General features: G+C 43.1%; 1 protein-coding gene across 11 annotated transcripts in view; it reads left to right on the top strand.

Moving 5' to 3' along the window:
• Positions 1-27,276, top strand: part of LOC137418738 (CUGBP Elav-like family member 1-B) — a 118,672-nt gene that overhangs the window by 71,348 nt on the left and 20,048 nt on the right. For 4 of the 11 annotated variants that reach the window (XM_068104847.2, XM_068104849.2, XM_068104848.2 and 1 more), the window contains 3 exons: positions 200-343; positions 811-961; positions 13,477-14,868. In XM_068104847.2, the coding sequence (XP_067960948.2) occupies positions 200-343; positions 811-938 (272 nt within the window). In that variant the 3' untranslated portion in view covers positions 939-961; positions 13,477-14,868. Of the gene's footprint in view, positions 1-199; positions 344-810; positions 962-6,084; positions 7,929-13,476; positions 14,869-27,276 lie in introns of those variants that run through there. The other 7 variants (XM_068104850.2, XM_078771861.1, XM_078771862.1 and 4 more) reach the window with 3 other exon arrangements.

Genomic DNA, 27,276 nt, shown 5'->3' with positions numbered 1-27,276 from the left:
ACTCATAGTTTTACATCCAGTGTTTAAGTTTTCTGCCAATTGGTCCAGCAGCCGTGTGTATTTCCATTGATGATCGCCATGTTGCACGTTTGTCAAATGTCGGTAAAACAACAGTTTTTTGTTTTGTTTTGTTTTTTGTCTGTTTGTTGTTCAAGGTGACATTTTCTACATGTTTTTTTTTTTGTCGTGTTCCGGATAGGTCCCGAGGGTTCTAACCTCTTTGTGTACCACGTACCTCAAGAGTTTGGTGACTCGGATCTTATTCAGATGTTCGCACCATTTGGCAATGTTGTCTCTGCAAAGGTCTTCATAGATCGTGTGACCAAAATCAGCAAGTGCTTCGGTATGTTGTGGGGTGGATATGTTTGTGCATTTGTGACATGTCTTACAACTGGGTATTATGATTAACTGAGCATACACAGTCTGCATTTGTGTTGTGCAGTTTGCCCAGCCTGTGATTTGGAATGTAATTGAGTTTCATTATGTTTCTTGCTTAACCCCTCTGGCATGAAATTGTCCTCCTTTGCAGCATTTGAAGCTAAAATTAAAATATTTCGGGGGAGGGGGAGATAATGTTGCTGTTGCGCATTGGTTTCCTCGTACCTTGCTTTCCATGCATCGTGACTTTGAGTCATTGGCTTTAACAGATTAGAATCAGAGTTCAAGCTTGTGTTTATACTTGATAGTGAGCAATTATATCAATTGGCAAGTCCAGCGGTTAACTTTACGATCTGTAGTAAATCCTTCTCATCACATTATTAATAACTACAGCCCAGATATTGTTCTCATTGTGTCCACTCATCTTTCCAGGATTTGTAAGCTATGACAATGCACAATCTGCTCAGTCAGCCATACAAGCAATGAATGGCTTTCAGATCGGCATGAAACGCCTCAAGGTGCAGCTGAAACGCTCGAAGAATGACAAGAAGCCATATTGAGGCTCCTGGGATGGCAAAATTAGGTGAGTCGGTAACTGTTAGCCTACCTTCCAAGCTTTGACATGTTTTGCATTTCTATCTCTTTTTTTCTTGCAAACTTTAACATTCTCCCTGTTAAACAACCTTTATTACTTGCGAAAATCGAAGATTTTTCAAGTGTATTGGTTGGTTTTGTGTTTGTCTGTCTGTCTCTGTCTATTTGTCTGCCTGTCTATTTGTCTGTCTCTGTCTATTTGTCTGTCTCTGTCTATTTGTCTGTCTCTGTTTATTTGTCTGTCTCTGTTTATTTGTATGTCTCTGTTTATTTGTCTGTCTCTGTTTATTTGTCTGTCTCTGTTTATTTGTCTGTCTCTTTCTGTTTGTCTGTGTCTTTTTGTTTGTCTGTGTCTTTGTCCTTTGTCTGTCTGTTTTTGTCTTTGTTGGAAAAACTAGAGCAATGCGACTGTCGCCAATATGCCTCTGCGTAGTCCCTGCCCGTGACAACAAGTAAATGTCCTTGTTCACTGTCCTAAAAATAAACAAGTTTGATTTAAATCTCGACAGCTGTTTTCAAGTATCACATTTTTACCAGACAGGACAGGTTTCATATCGATTGGTGAAGCGATTTCAGAGAAGGGATTTTTTTTTTTAATATCAGCTTTCAAGCTGATATGGCTGCGAAACCACGTGACATATTACATCAAAAATGTAAACTCTGCATATGTGTGGGTGAGGGATCACGTTTATGAAGTTTCGTGCTGATTGGATAAAGTTAGTTTTTCTACCCAAGATGGCTTCCAAACCACGTGACCTACGATGTCATAATTTTCAAACTATATGCAGCAATGGTTTGATGACACTTGTCAAATTTCGCATCCATAGAGGAAGCGGTTTCTGAGATATCATTATTTAATATTTTCCTTCAATCCTATATTGCTGCCACACCATGTGACAGATGACGTTTTCGTGATCAACTTTTAATCGCCATGCCGAGTCGATGACACACGTAAACTTTTGAGACGATCTCGCTTTGGTGTTTTGGGAGATGTTTTCGGTTAAATCCAATATGGCTGCCAAACCATGTGACCTATGATGTCATAAATTTAATATTTCAATACAAACGGGCCATTGATCATGTGCATGCAATTTCAGATTTTTAGGACAAGGCATTTGATTGAAACATTTATGGCTGGTATACCAACGGTTCCCCATTGGGAGTACTTGACAATTTTTCAGGTTTCACATTTTTCCAATTCGCCGATTCCGATAAATAATTTTTTAATTATTTGAGTTAAATCTAATATGGCTGCCATACCACGTGACCTTATGATATCACACTTATCATAACATTCTACATATGTGTTGATCCTACCCCCTCAAAGTTCAATTTTCATCCGATTAACTTGAAATTTGAAGAGAATTTGCAAATTTGGTCATTGACTTCAAAAACCATTTATTTTTTAGCTCAACATAGGCCAAAAGGTCAATATAGGCCAACGGTCTATGAATTAGGTGCATTTTTTAAAACCATCAATTTCCATCAGATTTACTTGAAATTTGAAGATGACGTGCAGTGCATTCAGAAAGTATTCAGACCCCTTCACTTTTTTCATATTTTATGTTGCAGCCTTGTGTTGAAATCGTTTAAATGCATTTTTTCCTCATCAATCTACACTCAATACCCCATAATGACAAAGAGATAACAGGATTTTAGAAAGTTTTGCAAATTTATTAAAAAGAAAAAACTGAAATATCACATTTACATAAGTATTCATACCCTTTGCTATGACACTTGAAATTTAGCTCAGGTGCCTCCCATTTCTCTTGATCATCTTTGAGATGTTTCTACACCTTGATTGGAGTCCACCTGTGGTAAATTCAATTGATTGGACATGATTTGGAAAGGCACACACCTGTCTATATAAGGTCTCACAGCTGACAATGCATATCAGAGCAAAAACCAAGCCATGAGGTCGAAGGAACTGCCTGCAGAGCTCAGAGACAGGATTGTGTCGAGGCACAGATCTGGGGAAGCTGACCAAAAAAAATTCTGCTACATTGAAGGTTCCCAAGAGCACAGTGGCCTCCGTAATTCTTAAATGGAAGAAGTTTGGAACAACCAGGACTCTTCCTAGAGCTGGCCGCCCGGTCAAACTGAGCAATCGGGGGAGAAGGGCCTTGGTAAGAGAGGTGACCAAGAACCCGATGGTCACTCTGGCTGAGCTCCAGAGATCCTGTGTGGAGATGGAAGCCTCTCCTCAGTGAAAGACACATGAAAGCCCACTTGGAGTTTGCAAAAAAGCACCTAAAGGACTCAGACTGTGAGAAACAAGATTCTGTGGTCTGATGAAACCAAGATTGAACTGTTTGGCTTCTGTCTGGCCACTCTAACATAAAGCCCAGATCGGTGGAGTGTTGCAGTGATGGTTGTCCTTCTGGAAATTTCTCCCATCTCCACACAGGATCTTTGGAGCTCAGCCAGAGTGACCATCTGGTTCTTGGTCACCTCTCTTACCAAGGCCCTTCTCCCCCGATGAACCCAACACTCTATGTGGAATAACATCTCTTAATGATGATGCCATAGGTGCCTCCATTATGACGTCATAATTCGACAAGTACAAACTTCATCCGATCAGATGAAATTTCTTGAGCATAATCTCGGGATAAATTGGTGGAGGGAAAAAAATAATGATGTCATCTGTCACGTAGTTTGGCCGCCATATTTGTTTTAACACAAAAGCCCTAAAAACCACTAAAACATATCCTGGCGAGGGTCTGCAATCTGATTGCTCTTTCTTGTTTTGTAATGTATTGTGTAATAATGTACTTTTTTTTTTCTTTTTTTTTTTTAATTACAATGTTAGTACAGCTGTTTTTTTTACCTTTACTTTCACCGCAGAAAAGCACAGCAGAAATACACTGAAAATGGTCAATTACTTTCAAGCCAGGTCTCAGATTTTATTAATTACTCAGACTTTTCAAATTCAATTACTCAGATTATCAGTCTCAATTGCTCAAACCAGGTCACTCTACTCTGGACCTGCTCCTTCTGCTGTCTCAACAATGGATGGAGGTCCTCAATGTCAAACAGGAAATTAGAGCTGTCTCCCTTGACATATCACGTGCCTTCGAGAACAGTCTGGCACCCCGATATGCTCACCAAACTCTCCGATGGTATCCATGGAAATCTCCACACATGGCTTGTGGACTTCCTCTCCGGTCGTAGTCAACGTGTGGCCTTGAATGGATTTCTCTCATCTCCCCTTCCTGTTCTGGCTGGAGGTCCCCAAGGTAGTGTTCCGGGCCCTGTGCTTTTTCTGGTCTTCATCAATGATCGCTCCGACTCCCTGGAAAATCCTCTCTATCTCTTTGCTGATGACTCCACTCTCTGCCACTCCATACCTCATCCATCAGATCGGCAGGCTGCAGCCTCCTCACTCTCTGCAGACCTGGACAAAATCAGACTGGTCAAACAAGTGGAACATGCCTTTCAATCCTGACCAATCTCACACTCTTACTATGTCTCTCTGAAAAGACCGTCTGGACAACCCTCCCATCTACTTTCTCAACAATCTTCTCCAAGAAGTTCCGTCACTCAAGCTCTTGGGTCTCACAATCTGCCATGATCTTTCCTGGGAAAACCACATTTCCAAGCTGGCCTCCAATGCCAGTCGCCGACTGGGCATCCTCCATTGTGCAAAGTCCTTCCTTGGCACACCTGAGTTCCTCACCACGTACAAGGCTTTCATCCGCAGCTCAATGGAATACTGCTCTCCCCTCTGGGCTGGTGCTCCTACCTCACACCGAGCTCGGCTTCACGCTGTTGAAACCAAAGCTTTCAGAATCATTGGAATCTCCCGCGATGAAGCTAACTCCGAGGGCCTTTCACTCTCTCGCCGCAGGCAGGTTGGTGGTCTTTCTGTCTTCTACCGACTCCTCTCCGGCCTAGCTCCCCCAGCTCTCTCTGTGCTCTGTCCCCAAATATTCCTACAGGTTGCACAAGATCCGTCAGCAACCCTCTTATGGTTAAATTGCCAAAATCAAGACTCTCTGCTCACCTTCACTCTTTCATTCTTCTTTTTTCCCGCCTCTGGAACAAACTCCCACTCCTCCCTCCAGGTCTTTAAAACAGCTGTACACCACCATCTCTTATCTTCCCCCATCCAAAACCTTGATCTTTTTTTACCCCCATTAATTCACCCCACATCCACTTTTCTGAAATACCGACTTCTTTCCTGGAAGTACGAGCTGTGTCCATGTGTTTTTTTTTTGTTTTTTTTTACCTCTTACACCCTCCACCCCCCCCCCCCCCACCCCCCCCCCTTCCCTCCTCATGCCTCATCCCCCCAAGCCCTCCACACACAGATCTCCCAATGTCCTGCTCTCAAATGTTGTGCTTGTGTGTTTCCCCCTCTCTCTCCATCTTGTCTCCCGCTCCCTTTATTTTGTCTTATGTGTCCGTTTGTTTTTTTGTCATTGATGTTAACTCTAACACGAGCCTCGATCTTGTATAAACCAAAAAAAAAACAAAAGCCGACAATTGACATTAAACTTTGAATATGTAAAACTTCAAATGCAAAATGACTTTTCGACTTTTCATATCTGTGTTTCTTAACTTTTTGATTTAGTGGGTGTAAGGAGGGATGAGGTTTTCATTGTCTGTGGGTGGTTGGAGAAGTGAAATCATGACTTTATTTTGGAAGGGAAGAGACGTTATTGAGGACTAAATAAATTGTTATTGAGGTGTGTTATGGATTTAAAATGAATACAGTGTAATTTTTTCTTAAAAGTATATAAATAAAGGAAAATCCATGAAACAGGAAAATCGTAGAATATGCAAGGTTTGCATACTTGTTTGATGTGGAGTAACGGGTGGATATGGGACAGACAAATCAAAATGAGCAAATACAAACTATAGTGAGTCGGAAATGGTTGAATTCAAGCTGTTATCTTGAACTCCAAGAAGGAAGAATAATGTTGAATGTGAAATTAATTCCAAGAATGGCAAATAGTGAAACAAAGATGGAGGTGAGTAACAACCTTCAACTTCATCGGCAAAGGGCAAGTGCAATACAATGGGCCTTTTTGTGATTAAAGCAACCCAACTAGTCTTTTGTCTTTATGATACAAGGTTAGTTAGCTAACAGAAAATACGTTTCCATTCCAGATACCCTGGCAGATTGAATTTGATGAGGTCATCGAGATGCCGGCTGATGTTTCATTATAATTTTTCTTTTTTGCCTTTTAGTTCCATCTTATTGTATATTCCATTATTATAGTTATCATGTTTGAAATCTTACTTTTTAACATCATGAATAGGATTTGAGACTATTGTTCATATCATTGAGTTATCATGTGATGTGTACAGCAAATTAATTGCATCAAATAGCAATATTATTTTGTTATTATGATGTTTTCATACCTATAAATCTGCAATCTCTCACCTTCTATATCTTGTAATAATCCTATAGGCTCTTGCCATTTTAGTATCCATTTTTAGTTTCGTAAAAAGTTTTGTATTATAACCATAGTACTTCTCGTTTATCCCCTTCTCTTCTCATTTCTTGCCTTCGTCTTTCAACTCCCTCAAATAATTTCCCTCCCCTCAATATTCATTTGTTGTAATAGGATGTGTAGTTGTGGTAGTCGTAGTAGACGTAGTTGTGCTGTAATTTATTTCCTTTTTTTCTGGCAGTATGGAAAACAAAGTCAAATTTGAGGTACTCCTGGTAAAAAGGTGCCAGCTTCAAGTTATTGATTTGTCAGGAAGGAGGAGTCTTTAGAATCTGTTTGTGTCTCTTCCAAACCACAAAAGAGTGTTAGACTATAAAAGAGAGAGCACTCTGGAGATAAATCTTCCCTGAAATGAGCAGAAAACTAGAAACTGTCACTCCTGAAGACAGTTATTTAAAGAAATGAAGATTATGGAAGAAGGTGGCATGGAAGGAAATCCTGGTATCAGCAGACGAGGGACAATAGAGCACATTCCTCATGCAACATGCCTCAGCAAAAAAAGAAAACGCAACATGGTTGCTCATATTAGTAAGGAGGTCAGCACCGTGTATTGATGTTCTATGTCTGCTACATATGAATTTATTTTGTGATGAAGGTTAAATCCACAGACGATTCTTCACAAAAAGTATTGAAGCTTCTGTTGACATATTGATTCAATGACAAATTTGAAGTGTGCCTTTGTGCAACTATAAGCCAATCTGATGCACATGCCATTGATATTATGCATCAAAGAAACCGTTGAACCACATATTGAACATGTTTTATGCCATCAACGTTTTTTTGTTTTTTTTCCTTTTTGTACAGGATTGTAGTAATGTGGAAACGATTTGTTCATCCTTTTCCAATATTCAATGGAGAATGGAAATGCTATCAGCCTTGCAACCCTTCAGCCGTTTTGTATACAAATGGAGGTCATGTAAATGGTCTTCTCCAAACATCAATAACCAGAAAGAAATTGAAGGAAGTGATGGTAGAAAATTGTCCTGGCATTGAAGTTTGGGTCCCCGAAAGGGCCATTGAGTCGGATCGAGTGATGTTGAAGTTCATCCCAGTTGCTGCCATTACAGATGCTGAAATTCATGCCACTGACCTCAAAGAAGACACGCATGTACTATTAGAGAGAAAGAGAGAGAGATAGACAGAGACACATATCTCCAAATGAGGGTTTCACAAAGTGGAATGGAGCCCTCCCAGGTCTCCATGTATCCACCTTCATGGGAATGTGAGACGTTGACGACCGATGGCTCCCGCAAGAAATGTGGTTACAAAGATCCATCCGGTTATCCGTTGGCTGATAATGAGGAAGAATCCTTTGATTAAAATCAGACGAATATCTGAATGTATTTGGTGTTCGCATGGCAGCACATAATGACTGGAGCAATTATCCTTCAAGGCATCCCCATGGATATGCCATTTGGAATGAGATAAAATTATTAATGTTATTATTAAAATGTCAGCTAATCACATACTTCCATTAAATTTGTTATTGGCAACTGGGATGTATAACCATTGGCTTGTGCATTTGTTTACTTATGGCTTTTAAAAAATAAATGACGCCATTTTATTTCAAAACGTGTTTGTATTGTTTTAGGCCTAAATACGATAATTAACTAATTATTTTTACTTGCTTATTGCAGAAATGGGCAGATATTGATTTTTTAATCTGTCGTATCATTTGCGTCTTGAAGATTAACTTGGGTAACTTTTTTTTCGTTTTGACATCACTGCTGGGGCCCACTACCAAATTAACAATGGAAACACATTTTCTGTTACTTTTGACCTCTGTGAAGGTGGCTTTAATCACAAAAAACGCCGTTCTATTTATATACTCTTGCTCTTTGACTATAAAGGAAGGAAGAACAGAATTTGATGATTTGAGTGATTATTTAGAGAATCATCATTTTAGATGCATTTATTATTACCTATTTTGTCCCCATTGTAATCAAACCACTCCCAGCAGTCAAGACATACACACAGCTTGAAAATGGCAAAAAAAAAAAATTTGTATACAGCATCTGCACTCTTGGAAGTGCAGGAAGGTCATGCGACTGAGGTAAGATTGGCAACTTATAGACAGCGGGACAGCAATTGGACATAACTAGCAAGTGAGTGAATGATTGAAGGAATTGTTGGACAAAATGAACATAGTAACCTGTGAGTAAAAGAGCTTGGATAGGATTGGATTAAGAGGGGTAGAGATGGATGCCTGGAGGGAAGTGTGGGATTGTACTGCCTCAGGAATGTGGTTCAACAAGTGGGAGAAAAGTGCAACAAAGGAGAGGGTGTATGCAGTAACCCTGGATTTTGGGGAGTTTAAATCTGAGGGGTTTGCTGGAAACGCATGTGTGTGCATACTTGAGGAACTGGGGCGGGTCTTATGGTTGAAAGGACAGAGTGAGGAAGACTGGAATAGAGGCTGTAGAAAACTGAGAGGCCACAATGCAATCATCTATAATGGGAGATCAGCAGACTTCGTACTTTAGCTTCTTTGTGGAAGATAATCATGATGTTGAGAGGTTTGATTTCCAAAGCATTCAGGAGAGAAAAGTAAGAAAGACGGAAGGGTGAGGGCACCACCGGCCCATAGGGAGTTGCTGTGCTCCATTGACTTGAGTTACAAAGGCTTTGTTGGTCATGAGAAGTTCAGATTTACTAAGCATGGACTTGATGCGACAGCAAAGAGCGAAGCAGTTGCAACATTCCTGTTGTTTGAATGGGTTACAGTACGGGATAAAATCGAGTACAGTAATCTGTAAAGAGGAAAAATAGAGTTATCCAAGACATCAAGTGTCATTTAAGTAAATTGAAAAATAGGACAATACTTGAATTCTTCAGTAGATGTCCTGGAACAAAGTTTTATGGACAGATGAGGCCAAGATGAACCTTTACCAAAACAACGGAAAGGCAAAAGTGTGGAAAAAGCATGTGATCCAAAGCATTCTACTTCAAATGTGAAGTATGGTGGAGGTAGTGTCATGGCTTTGGCTTGCATGGCTGCATCTGGAACTGGCTCACTTGTCTTTATTGATGATGTAACTAATGATGGCAGCAGCAGCAGAATGAATTTGGAAGTGCACAGAAACATTCTGTCTGCCTATGTACCAGAAAATGCCTCCAAACTCATTGGGTGGCGCTTCACCATAAAACAAGACAATAATGCAAAACACACTGCCAACGCAACTAAGAAGTTCATCAGAGGGAATAAAGGAGAAGGTTTTAGACTAGCCAAGTCAATTTCCTGAATTTCACTTGTTTAAGAGGAGACTAAAGTCAGAACCCCCCCAAACAAACAACAAATGAAAATGGCTGCAGTAAACGATTGGCAAAGCCTCTCAAAGGAAGATACCAGGAGTTGTGATGTCAATGGGTCACAGGCTCACTGCAGTTATTGCATGCAAGGGATATGCAACCAAATACTAATATTATACTACTTTAATTTACTTTAAATTAATATGTTCCAATACTTATGCTTCCCTAAAATGGGAGGACGAAACATAAAAAGTGCTACTGTTTTGCAATGGTAAAACATATATGCATAGAAATACCAAGAAATATAATCTGACCTTCTGTATTGCTTCATATTCATCTTTTGATCTCAAATCCAAATTTCTTGAGTATATAGCAATAATAACAAATTCGCCTTCACTGTTCCAATACTAATGGAGGGCACTGTAAGTCACATCCTAAGTATTTTTTTGCGGTAATGTCGATCGCCCTTTTAGCATCACATTTCATTCGGAAGCAACAAAGCAAGCTCTGTAGTGTAGGGTGGTGTCTTGAACCCCTGGAGAAAGAATGCGACTGAACAGAAAGGGGAAGTTGGTTCACAGGAGAGAAAAGAGGAACAAATGAGTGGGGGTCAGCAGTGAGCTTAGATTTTGGGAGTTTAACAAGAAGAGGGTTACTGGCAGACCTCGAGTGCCCTGCAGAAATCTGGGAACCACAGAGCTACGAGAGGGCAGAGGGTGCAAGTCCAAAAAAGGTGGTAGAATATAGAGGGTGCATCAACCTTTGATGTGCAAATAACAGGCCTAGACCCTCAGCTTTGTCATGGGAGATCCCAACGATTTTGAGGGCCTTGTTTTCCATGGCATCAATAATGGCAAGGTGTGAGGCAAGGGTGCCATCCGAATGGGGAGAGCAGTACTCCATCAGGCTGTAAATGTGGCCCTTGTGGCTTGTCCAAAATTCAGACTGTCCAAGGAAAGACCTTGCATGATGAAGGATGCCCAGTCTGCTGCTGGCTTTGGAGGTCACCTTGCAAATATGGTCTGCCTTCAAAAGATCATGGCTGATGGTTTGGCCTAAAAGGTTGTGACAACCTTTTCAAGCGATTTGTTTATGAAATGGAAGGGCGAATTTGCCAGACAGTTCAGACAGCGTGAGTGTGGGTTTTGTCGGGATTCAAATAAATATTTGAAGTGTTGGACCTGCTGCAGATTTTATCAAGGTCTGCAGAGAGGGGAGCGGCTGTTGCCTGTCTGCCTGAAGGATTGGAGATATGGCAGAGTGGAATCATCAGCACATAGAAAGGCAGGATTTCCCAGGGAATCAGAAAGATCTTTGATAAAGATGAGGAGTAAGTAAGATAATGGGTCTGCAGTTAAGGGGACCCATTTTTGCACCATGCTTGTGTATTGCAGTGATGTTGCCCAACTTCCAGGCAGACAGAAACTGCCCCCAGAGAGAATGCTTGTGTGATCATAACAGAAAGAGGATGAACAAGAGCAGCAGAGCAGGTTTTTATCACATATCATATCCACTGATGCCGTCTGGACCTGTCGCCGAATCTGAGTTGATGTTTGCCAGAACTCTCTGCATCTTTTTGAGTAGGAAAGACAGTATCCAGGAGCAGTTGGGTATGAGAGGGAAGGACACGTGTTGTGAGTGTGTGTGTGTGGTGGGGGTGAGGGGAGAGAGGAGGGAAGAAGAAGGGTTGGGTTTCCAAGTTTTGGAAGAAAACACATGATTGCATACAGCCTTCTCATGAGAAGAGTCAGCTCTAATGCCATTTGAAGTGAAGGAGGGGTTGGTGGGAGAGCATACACCAGAGACAGACCGAAGGAGACGGGTTTGAGGGTTCAGTCTTGAGGTTGGCCAGGTGTTATTTTCTGGCTTTCCTGAGAGTGGACACTTGTGGGCTTTGAGGAATGATCAGAGGTTTCACATTTTGTCCACCAATCCTGTTGCTGTTGGTGTTTCCTCTCTCACCTTCCACTGTTTTATGTTCTGATATGTCCTGATCCGTTGTATGTTCGGGCTCCTCCATGAGCTTCGACTTCTGGCTCCTCCACGAGCCTCGACTTTGTACAAAAAAATATATATATATATGAGGAAGATAGAGTTAGGATGGTTGGTTATTAGATGATCCATTTCGGCAGAGGGGGAGACAGTTCCACCTTGAATTTCTACAACCAACAGAAATCACAATGTAGGTCATGACAAAAGGTGGGGTTGGATTACTTGGCATACATTTTCACGTCAAAACAACGCCTTGCTATTGCAGTTGCTGTGCAATACAAGATACAAACTGGGGGCTGATAATCTAGGTCCTCTGCCTTTTGGGTGATATGAGGAATATACCTGTGTAATATGAAAGCTAATAGTTTTTGAAATATCGGGTAGACAAGCCAAGTTACCAAGATGGTTGCCATGGCAACATAATTCAGCCAATCACAACCGTGGCCTAATCAGGTTGAGATAATGTCATGAGGAATAGGTGGCTGCAATATGAAAGCAAAAAGTTCAACGGTTTTTGAAATATTGCGCACACATAAGTGCATGGACGGATGATCGGTCGGACGGAGGTCATTTTAATATCCACCATCTCCAACCTTATCGGAGGGGCGTGGGACAGCAACAGGTTGGGAAAATAAATTCTCGGGCATTTTGTGGGAGACTTCTGAGGAAATTTGTTCTGTTTCGCAGTTGGTAGTACTCTTGTAATTGAGGCTTTGTTGAGGTTTAACACGCTGTCGTTTGGAGGGGTCTTCAAGTTGGCCGTCCTGTCTGCATTTCAGTTTTGAATCGTTTTTTTTTATCATCTTGAAAAGAAGCAGACCATTTTGTGCTGGTACTCTGGCTATGTTCTCTTTTTGAAGTTAAAATACGATGTGCAAGTGAATTCTCCAAAAGGCGTGGATGTTGAGTTATCTGTAAGAATGTACTTAATACATCAAAGATAAACAAGTTCAAAGATTAAGATAATGGGGTTGTGGATGATGGTCCAGGTGTCCTTGTATATCCAGACTTGGCTGACATTTGAGCTAAATGGTGTTTTCTAACAAACTGCTACATCAACATTCCCTCCCAACAACCCCATCCTCTCGAGGTTGGTGAATATTGCAACACAGTTGGAACGCATTTAGTAACTCAGGCTGACATGTGAGGTAAGTCTGTATTTATATTATCGTTTCATGGCCTCGAGCAAGGGACTTGATCCAAGTATCTGTCTTCCAGAGATGTAATCCATTGCAATTGAATTTTATGGTCAAATTACAAGGACTTTTATTGAATTGCCAATACTCAGGTAAATTTTTGGCTTGAATGAACCCTCGAAGGACAATGAAAAAAAAAATTGTAATGAAATAGCAATATGGTGAGACCACACTCGATTTTCGTTTCGTCATCTTCGAGTTCTGTTTACAACTTGCTGTTTGGATATTTCTGACGACTGTGTGAAATGAAGTTAGACATATATCTATTTATGCTTTTTGAAATTATCCCTTGATTTCACTTGTATTTTGTTGGTAAAAGCCTTATAGAAATGTGCAATGTAGTAGTTTATGAAGATCAGGTTGGAAGCTCGTTTTCCAGGTTTGAGCGAGTCGGTAGGTTTCACGAGCTAACTCGCAATCTCTAGATAAAGGGGTCCTTTACTCTGTGGTCCATTGTCATTTGATCACCTTTGTGGCTGCCTCTGGATATCAACGTTAGGCTTTCCTGTGTGCAGGTCAGGTGTTTGTAATAAGCTCGAGTTATGCTGTGCTGTGCAGTCACTGTGTTTGCTCCTTTGTGCCTGTGTGTGTCTCTGTCCCACTCGTAGATTCCCCATGTCGCTGTTAACGTATGCAGTGCAAGTTACCTGGTGTTACCAAGTGCTCGTATGGATGGCGTCGTGTGTAGGGTAGCAGAAGTTGTTGGAGGGGTGGGTGGGTGGGGAGGAGAGGGGGTCATGTTTGGAGCTGGTTGGCTCCCACCTCCGCTCTCCCAAACTCACCCCATTTCACTTCCTCTCACCACATAGTCACACCCTTTATTCACTTCTCTTCCTCAAACTTCCCTGACAATTATAGACATAGACATGCATGTTGACAGCTACAGGGAAGCTTTCATTAGCAATGTATTGTGTTGTTTGACTTTATGCATTATAACTCTTTCTTTCCTCTCTCACTTTTATTTTAATTACAACTTTTATTTTTTTTATAGCCCAGAGAAGCCAATTTGAATTGACCTGTTATTTACAATGACCTGTTATTTGAATGTCTTTTCATGGTTGCATGATATAATCGCCAATGAAACTCTTCACTTGTTCATCAGCTGTACAGAATGTTCTCTCGGTACATGGTGACGAACCCTCACCTGAGTGATTTCACAGGTGTTTTGATTTTGCAAAGGAGCAATCTAGTTAAGACATGCAGGTGAGTTGGTAGGGAAATGATGCTTCGAGAAGACAGAAGGGATGGAAATGATTTTTGGGGTTTTTTTGGACATGGGGAGGGGGTGGGGGGAGTAGGTGGGATGCGGTTGAGGTCAGGATTTTGATGGAGTGGACCCCACAAGGTAAGGAGTGCAGTGACACAGATAGCCGGTGAAAGGGAAACGCACTTGGACAGAATATACACGAACAAGCCACATTTGTTTGATTACGTGTGTAATCTGTCTGCCATTTCACTTTTGCACAAATATCGACATTGGTGAGTTTGTATTCATCTGCTGATTGGTGTCAATAAGTAAACTCTTCTTTCTAGTCAGTCAAGTAATCTTTGATGGTATTTTACTTTTGTTGTTTATCATTTACGTTCTCGACATGGCTGTGTAGAAAAAGTATATTTGAGGAAATTTTCTTTGTTTCTATGTGGGCCTCGTCTTTCTACTCCACCATCCACTTCACCCGTTGCAACTGTCTGTCATGGAATGTTGTTAGGTTTCGCATTCTTCATTGCACTTGCGATGAAATCTGTTGTTGGATGTTTTCCTGTGGCTTTGCGAATTTAAAATGAACAAGATATTTTCAACAATAACAGCAACCTAAACTTCTCGATCAACTGCCTTTTTCTGCTGCATTCTGATCACCATTTCCTATTCTCTTACTTGCTGATGTTAAAAAAGAAATTCTCATTTTCTTCTTTCTACAATTTTACTTTTGTTCATGTCTGGCTATATGTTTCCAGATTATCCTTTTTATTCTTAATTAAAGCATTATTTTGATGTTGCACTCTTTTTGTGTGTTCTTTTATGTGGTGTGGAATATTTGGGAAAAAAAAATGCAACAAAAATAAAAGACCAACGAGCCTTGCTCAAATTGTTGTACGGATTGGTCGCCAAAATTTCAGGTGGCCATTGTGGAATTTTACTCTTTGTTTTTCTCATTCTGTTTCGATTGAGTTTTTTTTTAAAGTTTTTTTTTTTGAATAGAGAATCAAGGCTCATGTAAGAGCTAACACATTGAACATGAAAACATGCGCAGACATATAAAACATGCAATGATGGGAGCGGGAGACAAGAGGGGGAGAGAGAGGAAAGCACACAAGCACAATGCCAGTGGAGAACAGGGACGTCGGTAGATCTGTGGAAGGGGGAGGGCTCAGAAGTGCCCAGAAAGGACTTTGCATGATGGAGGATGCCCAGTCGGTGACTGGCTTTGGAGGCCAGCTTGGAATTGTGGTTTTCCCAGGAAAGATCATGGCAGATTACTGAGACCCAAAAGCTCGAGTGACAGAACTTCTTCAAGAGCATTGTTCAGAAAGTAGATGGGAGTGTTGTCCAGATGGTCTTTTCGGAGAGACAGTGAGAGTATGAGATTTATCATGATTGAAAGACATGTTTTTGTTTTTTTGGGGTTTTTTTGTATACTGAATCGAGGCTCGTGAAAGAGCTAACATTTATTTCACAAACAAATCAACCAGACAAACAAAATATATCAAAAGAGGGAGCAGAAGACAAGATGGGGAGAGAAGGGGAAGCACACAAACACAACATTTGAGAGCAGGGAGAAGTGTGGGAGAGGGCTTGGGGGAAGGATGCGTGGGAAGGGGGGGGGGAGGTATAAAACACAAGAAGACCAAGGACTTCCAGGACAGAAGTTGGTATTTCAAAAAAAAGTGTAGGATTTTGGGTGAAATTAGCGGGGGTAGAAAAGATCAAGGTTTTGGATGGGGGAAGATAAGAGATGGTGGTGAACAGCTGTTTTAAAGACTTGGAGGGTAGAGTGGGATTGAAGAGAGTGAGGGAGTTTGTTCCAGAGGTGGGAGAAAAGAGGAATGAAGGAGTGAAGGTGAGCAGAAAGTCTTGATTTTGGCAGTTTAACCATAAGAGGGTTGCAGGCAGATCTTGTGCGACGTGTAGGAATATTTGGGGGACAGAGCCCAGAGAGAGCTGGGGGGGCAAGGCCAGAGAGGAGTCGGTAGAAGACGGAAAGACCACCAACCTGCCTGCGGTGAGTGAGTGAAAGGCCCTTGGAGTTAGCTTCATCGCGGGAGATTCCAATGATTTTGAACGCTTTGGTTTCAACAGCGTGAAGACGAGCTAGGTGTGAGGCAGGAGCACCAGACCAGAGGGGAGAGCAGTATGCCATAGAGCTGCGGATGTTCCACTTGTTTCTCCATTTTCAGATATTGTCCAGGTCTGCAGAGAGTGAAGAGGCTGCTGCCTGCCAATCTGAGGGTTGAGATATGGAGCGGCAGAGATTGGAGTCATCAGCAAAGAGATATAGAGTGATTTTCCAGAGTCGGAGAGATCAATGATGAAGACCAAAAAAAGCACAGGGCCCAGAACACTGCCTTGAGTATCTCCAGCCTGAACAGAAAGGGGAGATGAGAGAATTCCATTTATGGCCACATGTTGACTGTGACCAGAGAGGAAGTCTGCAAGCCATGCGTGGATGTTTCCATGTATACCATAGGAGGAGAGTTTGGTGAGTAGGGTGGGGAGCCAGACCGTATCGAAGGCACGAGATATGTCAAGGGAGACGGCTCTAATTTCCTGTTTGGCATTCAGGACCTCCATCCATTGATGAGACAGCAGAAGCAGCATGTCCAGAGTCGAATGACCTGGTCTGAATCCAAATTGATGATCTGAGATCAAGCCATTGGAGAAGAGGAAGGATTTGATGTCAGAAGCAAAGTTAACGTGGGGACTTAAGTTGATGGTAAGTAACTGATTACTGATTGTTTCCTTCTGGCCTATCAGGATGGCAAGGTTTTAAACGCCCCTCCGAGCTGTCTATCCTGGGTTCAAATGTTGACCCATCTGTTAACTCATCCTGGTGTTTCACATGCAGGACTAGGCGTCAGTGCGCACCATCCTTCGGCAGGACATTAAACTGGGCGTCCCATCTGCGAGCATTTGTTGGTGTATGTTAAAAATACCATCTTTGGCAATGAGTGGGTGTGTTATTCCAAGCACCCTGAACAAATAATTCTAACAACATAGAGGCAATTGGTCTCATTCATTCTTTGGCACGAGGTTACACTGCTTGCTATGTGTGTGTGGCTGCTGTATGGGCTGCAGCTTCTACACTTTAAAGTGCAGTAATTCTCACTCCAGTTTTCATGTCACGTGTGAATAAGCGTCTTTGAATAACCATTGAAGATGGATGGAGGTTATGTTTTCCTATTGTCTGTCTGTTGGTGCAGAGGATATCCCAAAGTCGTGGATGGATTCCGAAGAAATTTGGTGGAGAGGTTGGGTGTTTGACATGGATGAAATGATTAGAATTTAGTGAAGATCTGGATCCGAGAATTTTTAAAGTGATTCTTTACCATTGAGTGAAAAAACGACAAAGCATGATATTTCAAAAAGTTGTGGGTGACTTTATGCCAAAACTAAATGGATGACTGAGGCGACAGTCTGAGGAGATAAAATCAACCATATGTAACCTGACAAGCGATACCCTGATCTCCTGTGGACGCAAGTCCGTGCTTGCTCCATGTGGTTGTCTTTATCTCCGCTGATTGGTCAGTGCCTTCTGGTTGGATTTATATTTGTGGAAATGATGGTCTGGGTGGCAGACAGGTTTTACGTTGGTTGCCGATTATGCGTTTGTTAGTGTGAGGCATAGTCCATGGCTAATATTCACCATCCCAGCCAGGAGGTACCATTTTCATTTTGTGACGATTGTGGCTCTCATTGGTTCGATGTTTTGTATGGTATGCTGTCCTGACGAGAACAAATAATCTCCCTTACAGAAAAATTTCCCTGAAGGTACATTGTAATTCCTTCGCTAAAAGTAAGTGCTGTTGCATAAACAACCCTTAAGGATAAGGGTTTCCTGAAAGTTAAGGAAATTGTTTGGAGTCGTTGCTATGCCAGGCAACAAATCAGATTATTGATAGGACGCTCTTCCAAAAGTAAGAGTACATAATGAACACTGCTAGTTGTATGTTGCATGGGGAACACATGCTTGCGGACGGAGAAGGAATAAAATGATTTCTATGTAAAATTCATTATATTTTCATTCACCACCATCTTACTTCCACCACCAAAGGTGGGCAGAGTTTATGGCCCGGTTGCATGAAGCATCTTTAAGGAAAAAATTGAGGATTTCCTGAACTTTTCCCTTAAGGACATCCTTTAAGTTGATGATAGTTGCATGTTCGAATAATCCGTAAGTTTTTATTTTATTTATTGTTTTCCCTTCAACCCATCCTTATGGTTAAGGGAGCATCCCCCACTTCCGTGCTTAAACACGAACCTTTGAGTTTCTAAAATGGGCTCTTCATGGAAATTGGTCACGAATACGACAGTTATTGCAGCGCAACACTCGAGACTAATATAACAATACTTCCACAATTTTCACTCTTTCATAACATCCAGAATATTTTGCTTGTAACTGTGCACTCGAATTTCACTTTTATAATTCTATATTTTCACCATTCGCGGAAACTTTCCAAACATTTATTGCACACATTAACACATTTACAATAAAGTAGTGAATGAGAATCAAAATAATTTTACGCAAGAATCATTTTAGTACTCCTTCATCTGCAAGCGCAAGGACGTGTTCCCCATGCAACATATAGCAAGCGTGTATCTAGTATAATAAAAGGCAGTGCGTGCGTGTCCTCCATAACTCCAAAGCCATGAAACCTAGCGACCCCAAACTTTGCATGCATTCTTATCGACCTCCAAGGGATTGCATGAATGAAAACTGGGTGTTTGGGTGTCTTTTTGAAGATGATTTACACCAACAGGCTTACCTTTGGTCAGCCTGCATTCAGGTCTTGATTTTGCCATTTTGTCTGCTCAACTCAAGTATATCTTGCCTCAGAGCAGGTCAGTTTCAGTACAATAAAACTTCATATCTATGAATGGTAATATAGCTGTTCTTCATAACTATGAATCGCTGTATTCCTTCATACATCGCAATGCTTATAAACGCCAGTGTTCGTGCCTTTATTTAATTCCCGCAAAGATGAAGAATCTCTTCACCTGAACCGAATTTCAATTTTTTTTAACTCTGGAATTGACCGCAGCAGCAGTTCCAACTATTAGTGTTCATCTATCTATAATTCCAGCAATCTCTGTGTGTGTGTCTGTCTGTGTGTTTGTTTGTCTGTGACCGCTGTTTCTCGACAACCACGGGTCCGATATACTTTTAACTTGCCAGGTATATTGCTGGGGACCCGAGGATGTGCCTTTTCAAGGTTTCATATTAATCGGACAATTACTTACCGAGCGATGTCCAAAAAACGATTCAACCAATCAGAGAGCAGCGAACTAGCGCGTGTGCCGAACGTGGCGGACACACTCTGCCTCGGATGGCACATTTGAGAGCGTATTCATTTATTTCACGTTTGCAAACTATGTTGGCGCTATGTTGGCGTTAAACGATGTTTTAAAACTAATAAAAACGAATTTGCGATTCATTCGCTTTCCTGCGCGTTTGTGTACGCGATGGCGATTTCTTTACCAAACTCCGGAAGCCGTTCGCTTTGGACCGAACCATTTCATGTAAATAGAGGGGGGGGTTCTGTGGTCGTTGCGAATGGACCAAACCATTCATGTAAATAGAGGGGGGGGATTGTCACTGTACTCGCAAGCCGTTCGCCGTTCGCTTTGGCGTTGCGAATGGACCAAACCATTTCATGTAAATAGAGGGGGGGGATATAATTTTAGATAGATATATAGTACGGGCATATATATAGTACGGGCATGCCCTAGTTTATATAATTAGGACATTGTGGGACACTCCAGGCATCTCAACATGCTTGAGCTGCTTGGTGAGTGCTCTACAAGCAGCATGGTAATGGAACACACTGCCAGATGGAGCACCCTGCTCCCTCCTCAGATTGAGTATCTTTTATTTCCTTCCTTTAAAAAATAAAAAATACATATCTCTACGAACGAAGGCAGTCCCCCTCCATCCTCCCCCGGTATCTGGTGCAGTGCCTCGCCTTTGTTGTGCTATTTTATTCTCTCCTTTTTTGTGCGATCTGCTTTCATTATATGATCTGTCAATTCCACATAAATAGATACATGGAAAAATAACGTCCATTGACCTCGTGTTGGAGTTCCAGCATGGTGGTTTGAGCTGTGAATTTCAAACTCGGTGAGAAACTTTTTACTCAAACTCAGAACACATAACAGAGACACGATCTGCTTCTGATAATTATTCTTCTTCAAACTCTGAAACATTAGCCTGGTGTTGGCTTAGCGGTTAGGGTGCCGGCTTGGGATCCTAGGATCCTGGGTTCGAATCCCGGTCGATCGCTGAATTAACGCCAGGGGGGTTGACTCGGCCTGTCATCCTTCCGAGGTCGGCAAATTGAGTACCAGCTTGCTGGGATGAATGATCACGGTGTGTACCCCGATTTAGATTCGGTACACCGTATCCCTGCGCATCGTAAGAGCGTGAGCGTCAGGCATCAGGAAGGGCATCCGGCCATAAAAACATTGCCTCAAACAGGGAACCATGATTGTCATGGGGCCCGCAAGGCTAACCCCCGCTTTAGCGGGGAAAAATGGCCTTAAAACGATCATTCATTCATTCATTCAAACTCGAAAAGCATTACAGAGAAACTCAACCATGATCATTCTTCTTCATCTTCCAGCGAAACAGTGTGAACGTTGGCAACATGCACTGCCCAGATCTTCTTCAAACGCAGGAGAAACTATTTATTCAAATTCTGAAAATATTTCGGAGAAACAACTGCTTCTGTCTTCTTCTCACTTCCCCCCCCCCCCCAACCGCCCTCCCCCCCCACCCTACGTGCCTGTGTTGGTGCAACGTGCGGTGCCCCAGCCGCTAAAAATGTTGTGCTATTTTATTTATTTCCCCCTTTTTATGCCATCTGCTTTCATCATACGACTCATCACTTCCACGTAAATACATACACAAACATTAACGTTCATCGACCTCATGTTGGAGTTCTGCCATGTTGGTTTGGGATTTGTAAAGGATCAAATGACATTTTGTGCCTGTTACTCTGTATTCTTGATATAATTTTGAACTGAATTGCAACAATTCCCACTTTAGTTCCTCTTTGAAAGACCTCTGTTTGAAGGTAAACCTTTGGCATTGTAGTTTTGATGTATTTTATTGGTGTATGTATAGATTACAGCAACAAATTAACCAGCAGGATCACCATGAAGGATTCCTCAGCCGAGCCTGGGTACTCATGGGGAAATCTCCAGGTTATGAAGACAATAATTGGGAGGCTTACAATGATTAAATCAACGATGGGACGAGTGAACTCCAAGCACTCATCATGGAATGCCTAATCTTCATAAGTACGAATTGTTAATCGCTTGCCAAGCCAGCCAGGCTTTCCTTATCCACCGTTCCATTGGAGTGCTTGCTTGCATGCTTAAGCTACAAGGCAAGTGCTCTACCATCTTATTCGTAAATATCAGGGTAACCAAGCATTGCTTTGAGGGCATTGCATAGGGTGTGTACCCCGGTTTGGAATAGGTACACCGTATCCCTGCATGTCGTAAGAGGCGACTAAAAGGGTTGGCATCAGGAAGGGCATCCGGCCATAAAACATTGCCTCAAAAAGGGAACTATGACAATTGCAACTACATATGGGCAGGGTACAGCCCGAAGTACCCCGTGGGGGACCTCACTCCCTCTCGTCAAAAATCAAGGTGGGGAACCCGGTCGCAGCAAGGGTGGAAATCACTCCATTTATGACGACGAAACGTCTGATTCCCCACGTGGAGATCGGTTTCTGAGGTTTGGGACATGGAATGGAGGGACAATGATAGGGAGATCAGGAGAAGTGGTGGAAGTATTGGTCAGAAGAAGAGTTGACATATGTTGTGTGCAGGAGACGAGATGGAAGGGAAGTGGTGTGAGAATGGTGAAGGGTAGGCAGGGACAGAAATACAAGTTTGTGTGGCAAGGGTGCCTGGAAGGCGTGCATGGTGTTGGTGTCCTGTTTTCTGAGGAATTTGTAGACAGTGTGGTGAGTGTGACTAGAGTGAGTGACAGGTTGATGATGGTGAAAATGATGATTGGAAAGCTCTTAGTGAACGTCATCTCGGGGTATGCTCCGCAGGTTGGTCGGAGCGATGAAGATAAGGACAAGTTCTGGTGTGCAATAGAGAAGCTGATGGAAAACGTGAAAGATGAGGAAGTTGTTGTGATAGTAGGAGACCGAAATGGACATGTGGGAAGGAGTATGGATGGTTTTGAGGGAGTTTTTTTTTTTTTTGGTATATAAGATCGAGGCTCGTGAAAGAGCTAACATTAATCACACAAAAAGTCAAACCGGCACATAAAACACAAAATAAGGCGAGCGGTAGACAAGATGGGGAGAGAGGGTGAAGGACACAAACACAACATTTGAGAGCAGGGACATCGAGAGAACTGTGGGAGGGAGAGGGCTTGGGGGGAGGTGGGAGAGGTATAAAACATATGGACCCGGCAAGGACTTCCAGGAAAGAAGTTGGAATTTCGAAAAAGTGTATCTGGGGGGTGAATTAGTGGGGGTAGAAAAGATCAGGGTTTTGGATTGGAGAAAACAAGAGATGGTGGTGAACAGCTGTTTTAAAGACCTGGAGGGGGGAGTGGGATTGAAGGGAGTGGGGGAGTTTGTTACAGAGGCGGGAGAAAAGGGGAATGAAAGAGTGAAGGTGAGCAGAGAGCCTAGATTTTGGCAGTTTAACCATAAGAGGGTTGCTGGCAGATCTTGTGCGACCTGTAGGAATATTTGGGGGACAGAGCACAGAGAGAGCTGGGGGAGCAAGGCCGGAGAGGAGCCGGGTTTTTATTTTTTTATTTTTTTTTGTATACTGAATCGAGGCTCGTGAAAGAGCTAACATTTACTTCACAAACAAATCGACCAGACAAACAAAATACACAAAAAGAGGGAGTGGAAGACAAGATGGGGAGAAAAGGGGAAGCACACAAACACAACATCCGAGAGCAGGGAGATGTGTGGAAGGGAGAGGGCCCGGGGGGAGGAGGCATGGGAAGGCGGGGGGGGGGGGGGGGGAGGGAAGTATAAAGCCCAAGGACTTCCAGTACAGAAGTTGGTATTTCAAAAAGTGGAATTGGGGTGAAATTAGCGGGGGTAGAAAAGATCAAGGTTTTGGATGGGGGAAGATAAGAGATGGTGGTGAACAGCTGTTTTAAAGACTTGGAGGGTGGAGTGAGATTGAAGAGAGTGAGGGAGTTTGTTCCAGAGGCGGGAGAAAAGAGGAATGAAGGAGTGAAGGTGAGCAGAGAGTCTTGATTTTGGCAGTTTAACCAAAAGAGGGTTGCAGGCAGATCTTGTGCGACTTGTCGGAATATTTGCGGGACAGAGCCCAGAGAGAGGAGTCGGTAGAAGACGGAAAGACCACCAACCTGCCTGCGGTGAGTGAGTGAGAGGCCCTTGGAGTTAGCTTCATCGCGGGAGATTCCAATGATTCTGAATGCTTTGGTTTCAACAGCGCGAAGGCGAGCTAGGTGTGAGGCAGGAGCACCAGCCCAGAGGGGAGAGTAGTATTCCATTGAGCTGCGGATGAAAGCCTTGTATGTGGTGTGGAGCTCAGGCTCAGGTGTGCCAAGGAAGGACTTCGCACGACGGAGGATGCCCAGTCGGCGACTGGCTTTGGAGGCCAGATTTGAAATGTGGTTTTTCCAGGAAAGATCATGGCAGATAGTGAGACCCAAAAGCTTGAGTGACAGAACTTCTTGGAGAGGATTATTCAGAAAGTGGATGGGAGGGTTGTCCAGTCGGTCTTTTCGGAGAGACATCGAAAGAGTGTGAGATTTGTCAGGATTGAAAGACATGTTCCACTTGTTTGCCCAGTCTGTGATTTTGTCAAAGTCTGCAGAGAGTGAGGAGGCTGCAGACTGCCGATCTGAGGGATGAAGAATGGAGCGACAGAGAGTAGAGTCGTCAGCAAAGAGATAGAGAGGATTTTCAAGAGAGTCAGAGAGATCATTGATGAAGACCAGAAAAAGCACAGGGCCCAGAACACTGCCTTGGGGAACTCCAGCCTGAACAGGAAGAGGAGATGAGAGAAACCCATTCAGGGCCACACGTTGACTATGACTGGAGAGGAAGTCCGCCAGCCATGCGTGGAGATTTCCATGGATACCAAAAGAGGAGAGTTTGGTGAGCAGAGCGGGGTGCCAGACTGTATCGAAGGCACATGATATGTCAAGGGAGACTGCTCTAATTTCCTGCTTGGCATTGAGGACCTCCATCCATTGTTGAGAAAGAAGAAGCAGCATGTCCAGAGTGAAGTGTCCAGGTCTGAAATCAAATTGATGATCAGAGATCAAGCCATTGGAGAAGAGGAAAGATTTCATATCTGAAGCAATGATGGATTCCATGACTTTGCTGATAATTGGGAGAAGGCTGATTGGTCTGTAGTTGCTGGGATCTGTTTTTGCACCTTTTTTGTGCAAAGCGGTGATGTTGGCAGATTTCCAAGCAGATAGAAGATGACCTTGAGCAAAAGAGAAGGTGAAGAGAACAGAGAGAGGGAGTGAAAGAGCGGAAGAACATGATTTTAGGACCCGTGGGCTGATGCCCTCAGGTCCAGTTGCAGAATCAGAGTCGAGGGGTTGACAGAAACCTTTCCACCTTGTCAGGAGGAAAGGACACAGAGTCCAGGAGCAGCTGGGTACGACTGGGTACGGTGGGTACAGAGAGGGATGGGTTTGGGACACAAGATTTAGAGGCAAACACAGAGTTGAGGCATTCGGCTTTTTCACGTGCGGAGTCAGCCGTGTGGCCATTTAAGGTGAGGGAGGGGATGGAGGGGGAACAAACACCAGAAACAGATTTTACCAGACGCCACCAGGATTTGGAAGAGGGAGACAGATAAGAGAGTTCGGTCCTGAGGACGGAGAGATATTGTTTCCTGGCTCTCCTGAGGGTGGACACACACTTGTTTCGGGCTTTGTGAAAGGAAATGAGATTTCCTTCCGTTGGATTTGCTTTCCAGGAGACGAAAGCAAGTTGCTTCTGGGCAATAGCCTCACCACAAGATTCCGTGTACCATGGACGGGAGGAAGGGTATGACAACTGAAGACGAGAAGGGATAAATCTGTGCATGAGAGAGAGCAATTTACTTTGGAAGAATTCCCAGGATGAGTTGATGTCAGAGGTGGTAGAGATGGGAGACCAGTCCAGATGATTGATGGCTGCTTGAAGACCGTGCCAGTTGGCCTGAGTGAAATGCCAGACTCGTCGACGCTGAGGAGGCTCTCTGAAAATGGTCAGAGAGATGTCCACTTTAACAAGCACATGATCAGAAGAGCCGATTGGAGCAGAAGAAGAGCAGCAGACATTTTCAGGGAAGTTAGTCATAACCAAGTCCAGAAGAGAAGATTCTCCGTTGACTGAGATCCGGGTTGGGAAATTGACAGATTGTGTCAATCCCAGTGAGTCACAGAAGTCCTTTGCTGAAGAGCCATGGCTGGTGAGAGAGGTACTGGTGAGAGAGGCTCTAATCAGAGCTATTGCCCCAGCCAACTGGCATGGTGACAGTTGAAATCACCACATATGAGGAAGAGAGAGTTGGGATGGGTAGATAGAAGTTGGTCCATATTATCAGACAGCGAGATGTAGATGGAGTCATCACTGTTTGGTGGACGGTACAACACGCATATGAACAAAAGGTGGGAGCGAAGGGGAAGCCGTAGCCAAAGGTATTCCTGGGGGTGAGGTGGAGAGAGGGCAGTGCAGGGCGAGTGAGGAAGAGAGTTTTTTTATAAAGATAGCAACCCCACCTCCAGGACGAGGCTCAGGTCTATCATACCAGAGGAGGGAGTAACCTGGGAGAGATACCAAGGAATCAGAGACATCATGAAGGAGGAAGGTTTCTGTTAAGCAGATCACGTCTGGTTTGTCAGAAGCAACCTGTATGGAGAGATCAGTTAAGTTTGAGCGAAGGCCCCGGATGTTTGAGGTCCATACTGTTAAGGAAGAGGAAGGGGGAGCATCGGATACAGAACAGGGGGTGGGAGCGGTAGGGCAGGATGTGGAAGAGGAGGAAGAGGTAGGGAGAGCTGTTGCAGGTGTGTCAGAGATTACAGAATAGCTTGGAGAAAGGGAAGAATGGGGCGGACAAAAGGTTTGATGGTGTTTGGGTGAGGCGCAGTGTGGTGTTATTTGAGGAGGGGGAAGAGTGAGGCAGAAGGTTGAGGAAGATGAAGGGACGCTTTGAGGAGGAGGGGTGAGAGGGGAGTCTAGGAGGGGAGGAGTGAGTGAGAGTCTCGGAGGGGAGGGGTGTGGGGGGAGTTTAGGAGGGGAGGGGTGTGGGGGGAGTTTAGGAGGGAAGGGGCAGGGGGGGAGATTTGAAAGGGATGGGTGTTTGGGAAGATTTGGGGGGGAGGGGCAAGGGGGAAGATTTGACAGAGATGGGTGATGGGGAAGATTTGGAGGGGAGGGGTGTGATTGGATTTTTAAAAGTGTACGATTTATGGGAAACGAACATTTATTGCAAAATGAGTTTCTTGAGACATTCGAGTCAAAAATACGTTTGAGGACGCTGAAGGATGGGTGGAGTTCTGGAGAGTTTCGGGAATGAATGAAAGATGCACTGTAAGAGATGGATTTTTTTTTTTGAATGAATAGAATTGGTGAGCAAGTCGAAAGCATCCTTTTATAGCAGAAGTAGAAAAAAGTGTTATAGAATATGACATAATAATAAAGTTCTTCAGGGGACAGATGAAACATGTATTAACAACTTGATCACGTGATCTCGAACAACGTGGTCGAAGAACGAAAGAACAAATAACGAAGAACGAAAGAGCAAAAGAACGAAGAACGAAAGAACAAATAAGAACGCACAAGCGGATAAGAACAGGGAAGGAAAAAACAAATTTGGTTTTTTTTTTTTGAGATTTTAAAACAAGGGAGTATGGGTGAAAAGACCATGAAAAACAGAGACCGAAAGTAGTTGCAGCGCGATCGAAGAACCGCTGAGACAAAAAACAAAAGCCTCAAGCCAAGTTCTGAGGACACGGTAGCCTACTAGCACTACACTAGGCCTCTGAATACACGATACGAAAAAACCGACGATTCTGTACACAGGTATGAAAAACCAACACCGAGAAACCTATTAAAGTCACCCCAATAGGTACATGCACCGAAAGAAAGATAAAGATACGATAAAAACACAAATGTGAAAGATCACTTAGCTTCGAAAGCGTGAGCGCATGGAACAGCTTCGAAAA

This window comes from Myxine glutinosa, chromosome 2 (assembly GCF_964187855.1).
Source record: "Myxine glutinosa chromosome 2, kmMyxGlut1.1, whole genome shotgun sequence".
Lineage (NCBI taxonomy): Eukaryota > Metazoa > Chordata > Myxini > Myxiniformes > Myxinidae > Myxine > Myxine glutinosa.
Note: the sequence above shows the minus strand (reverse complement) of the source record. Positions and strands in the feature narration are given on the sequence as shown.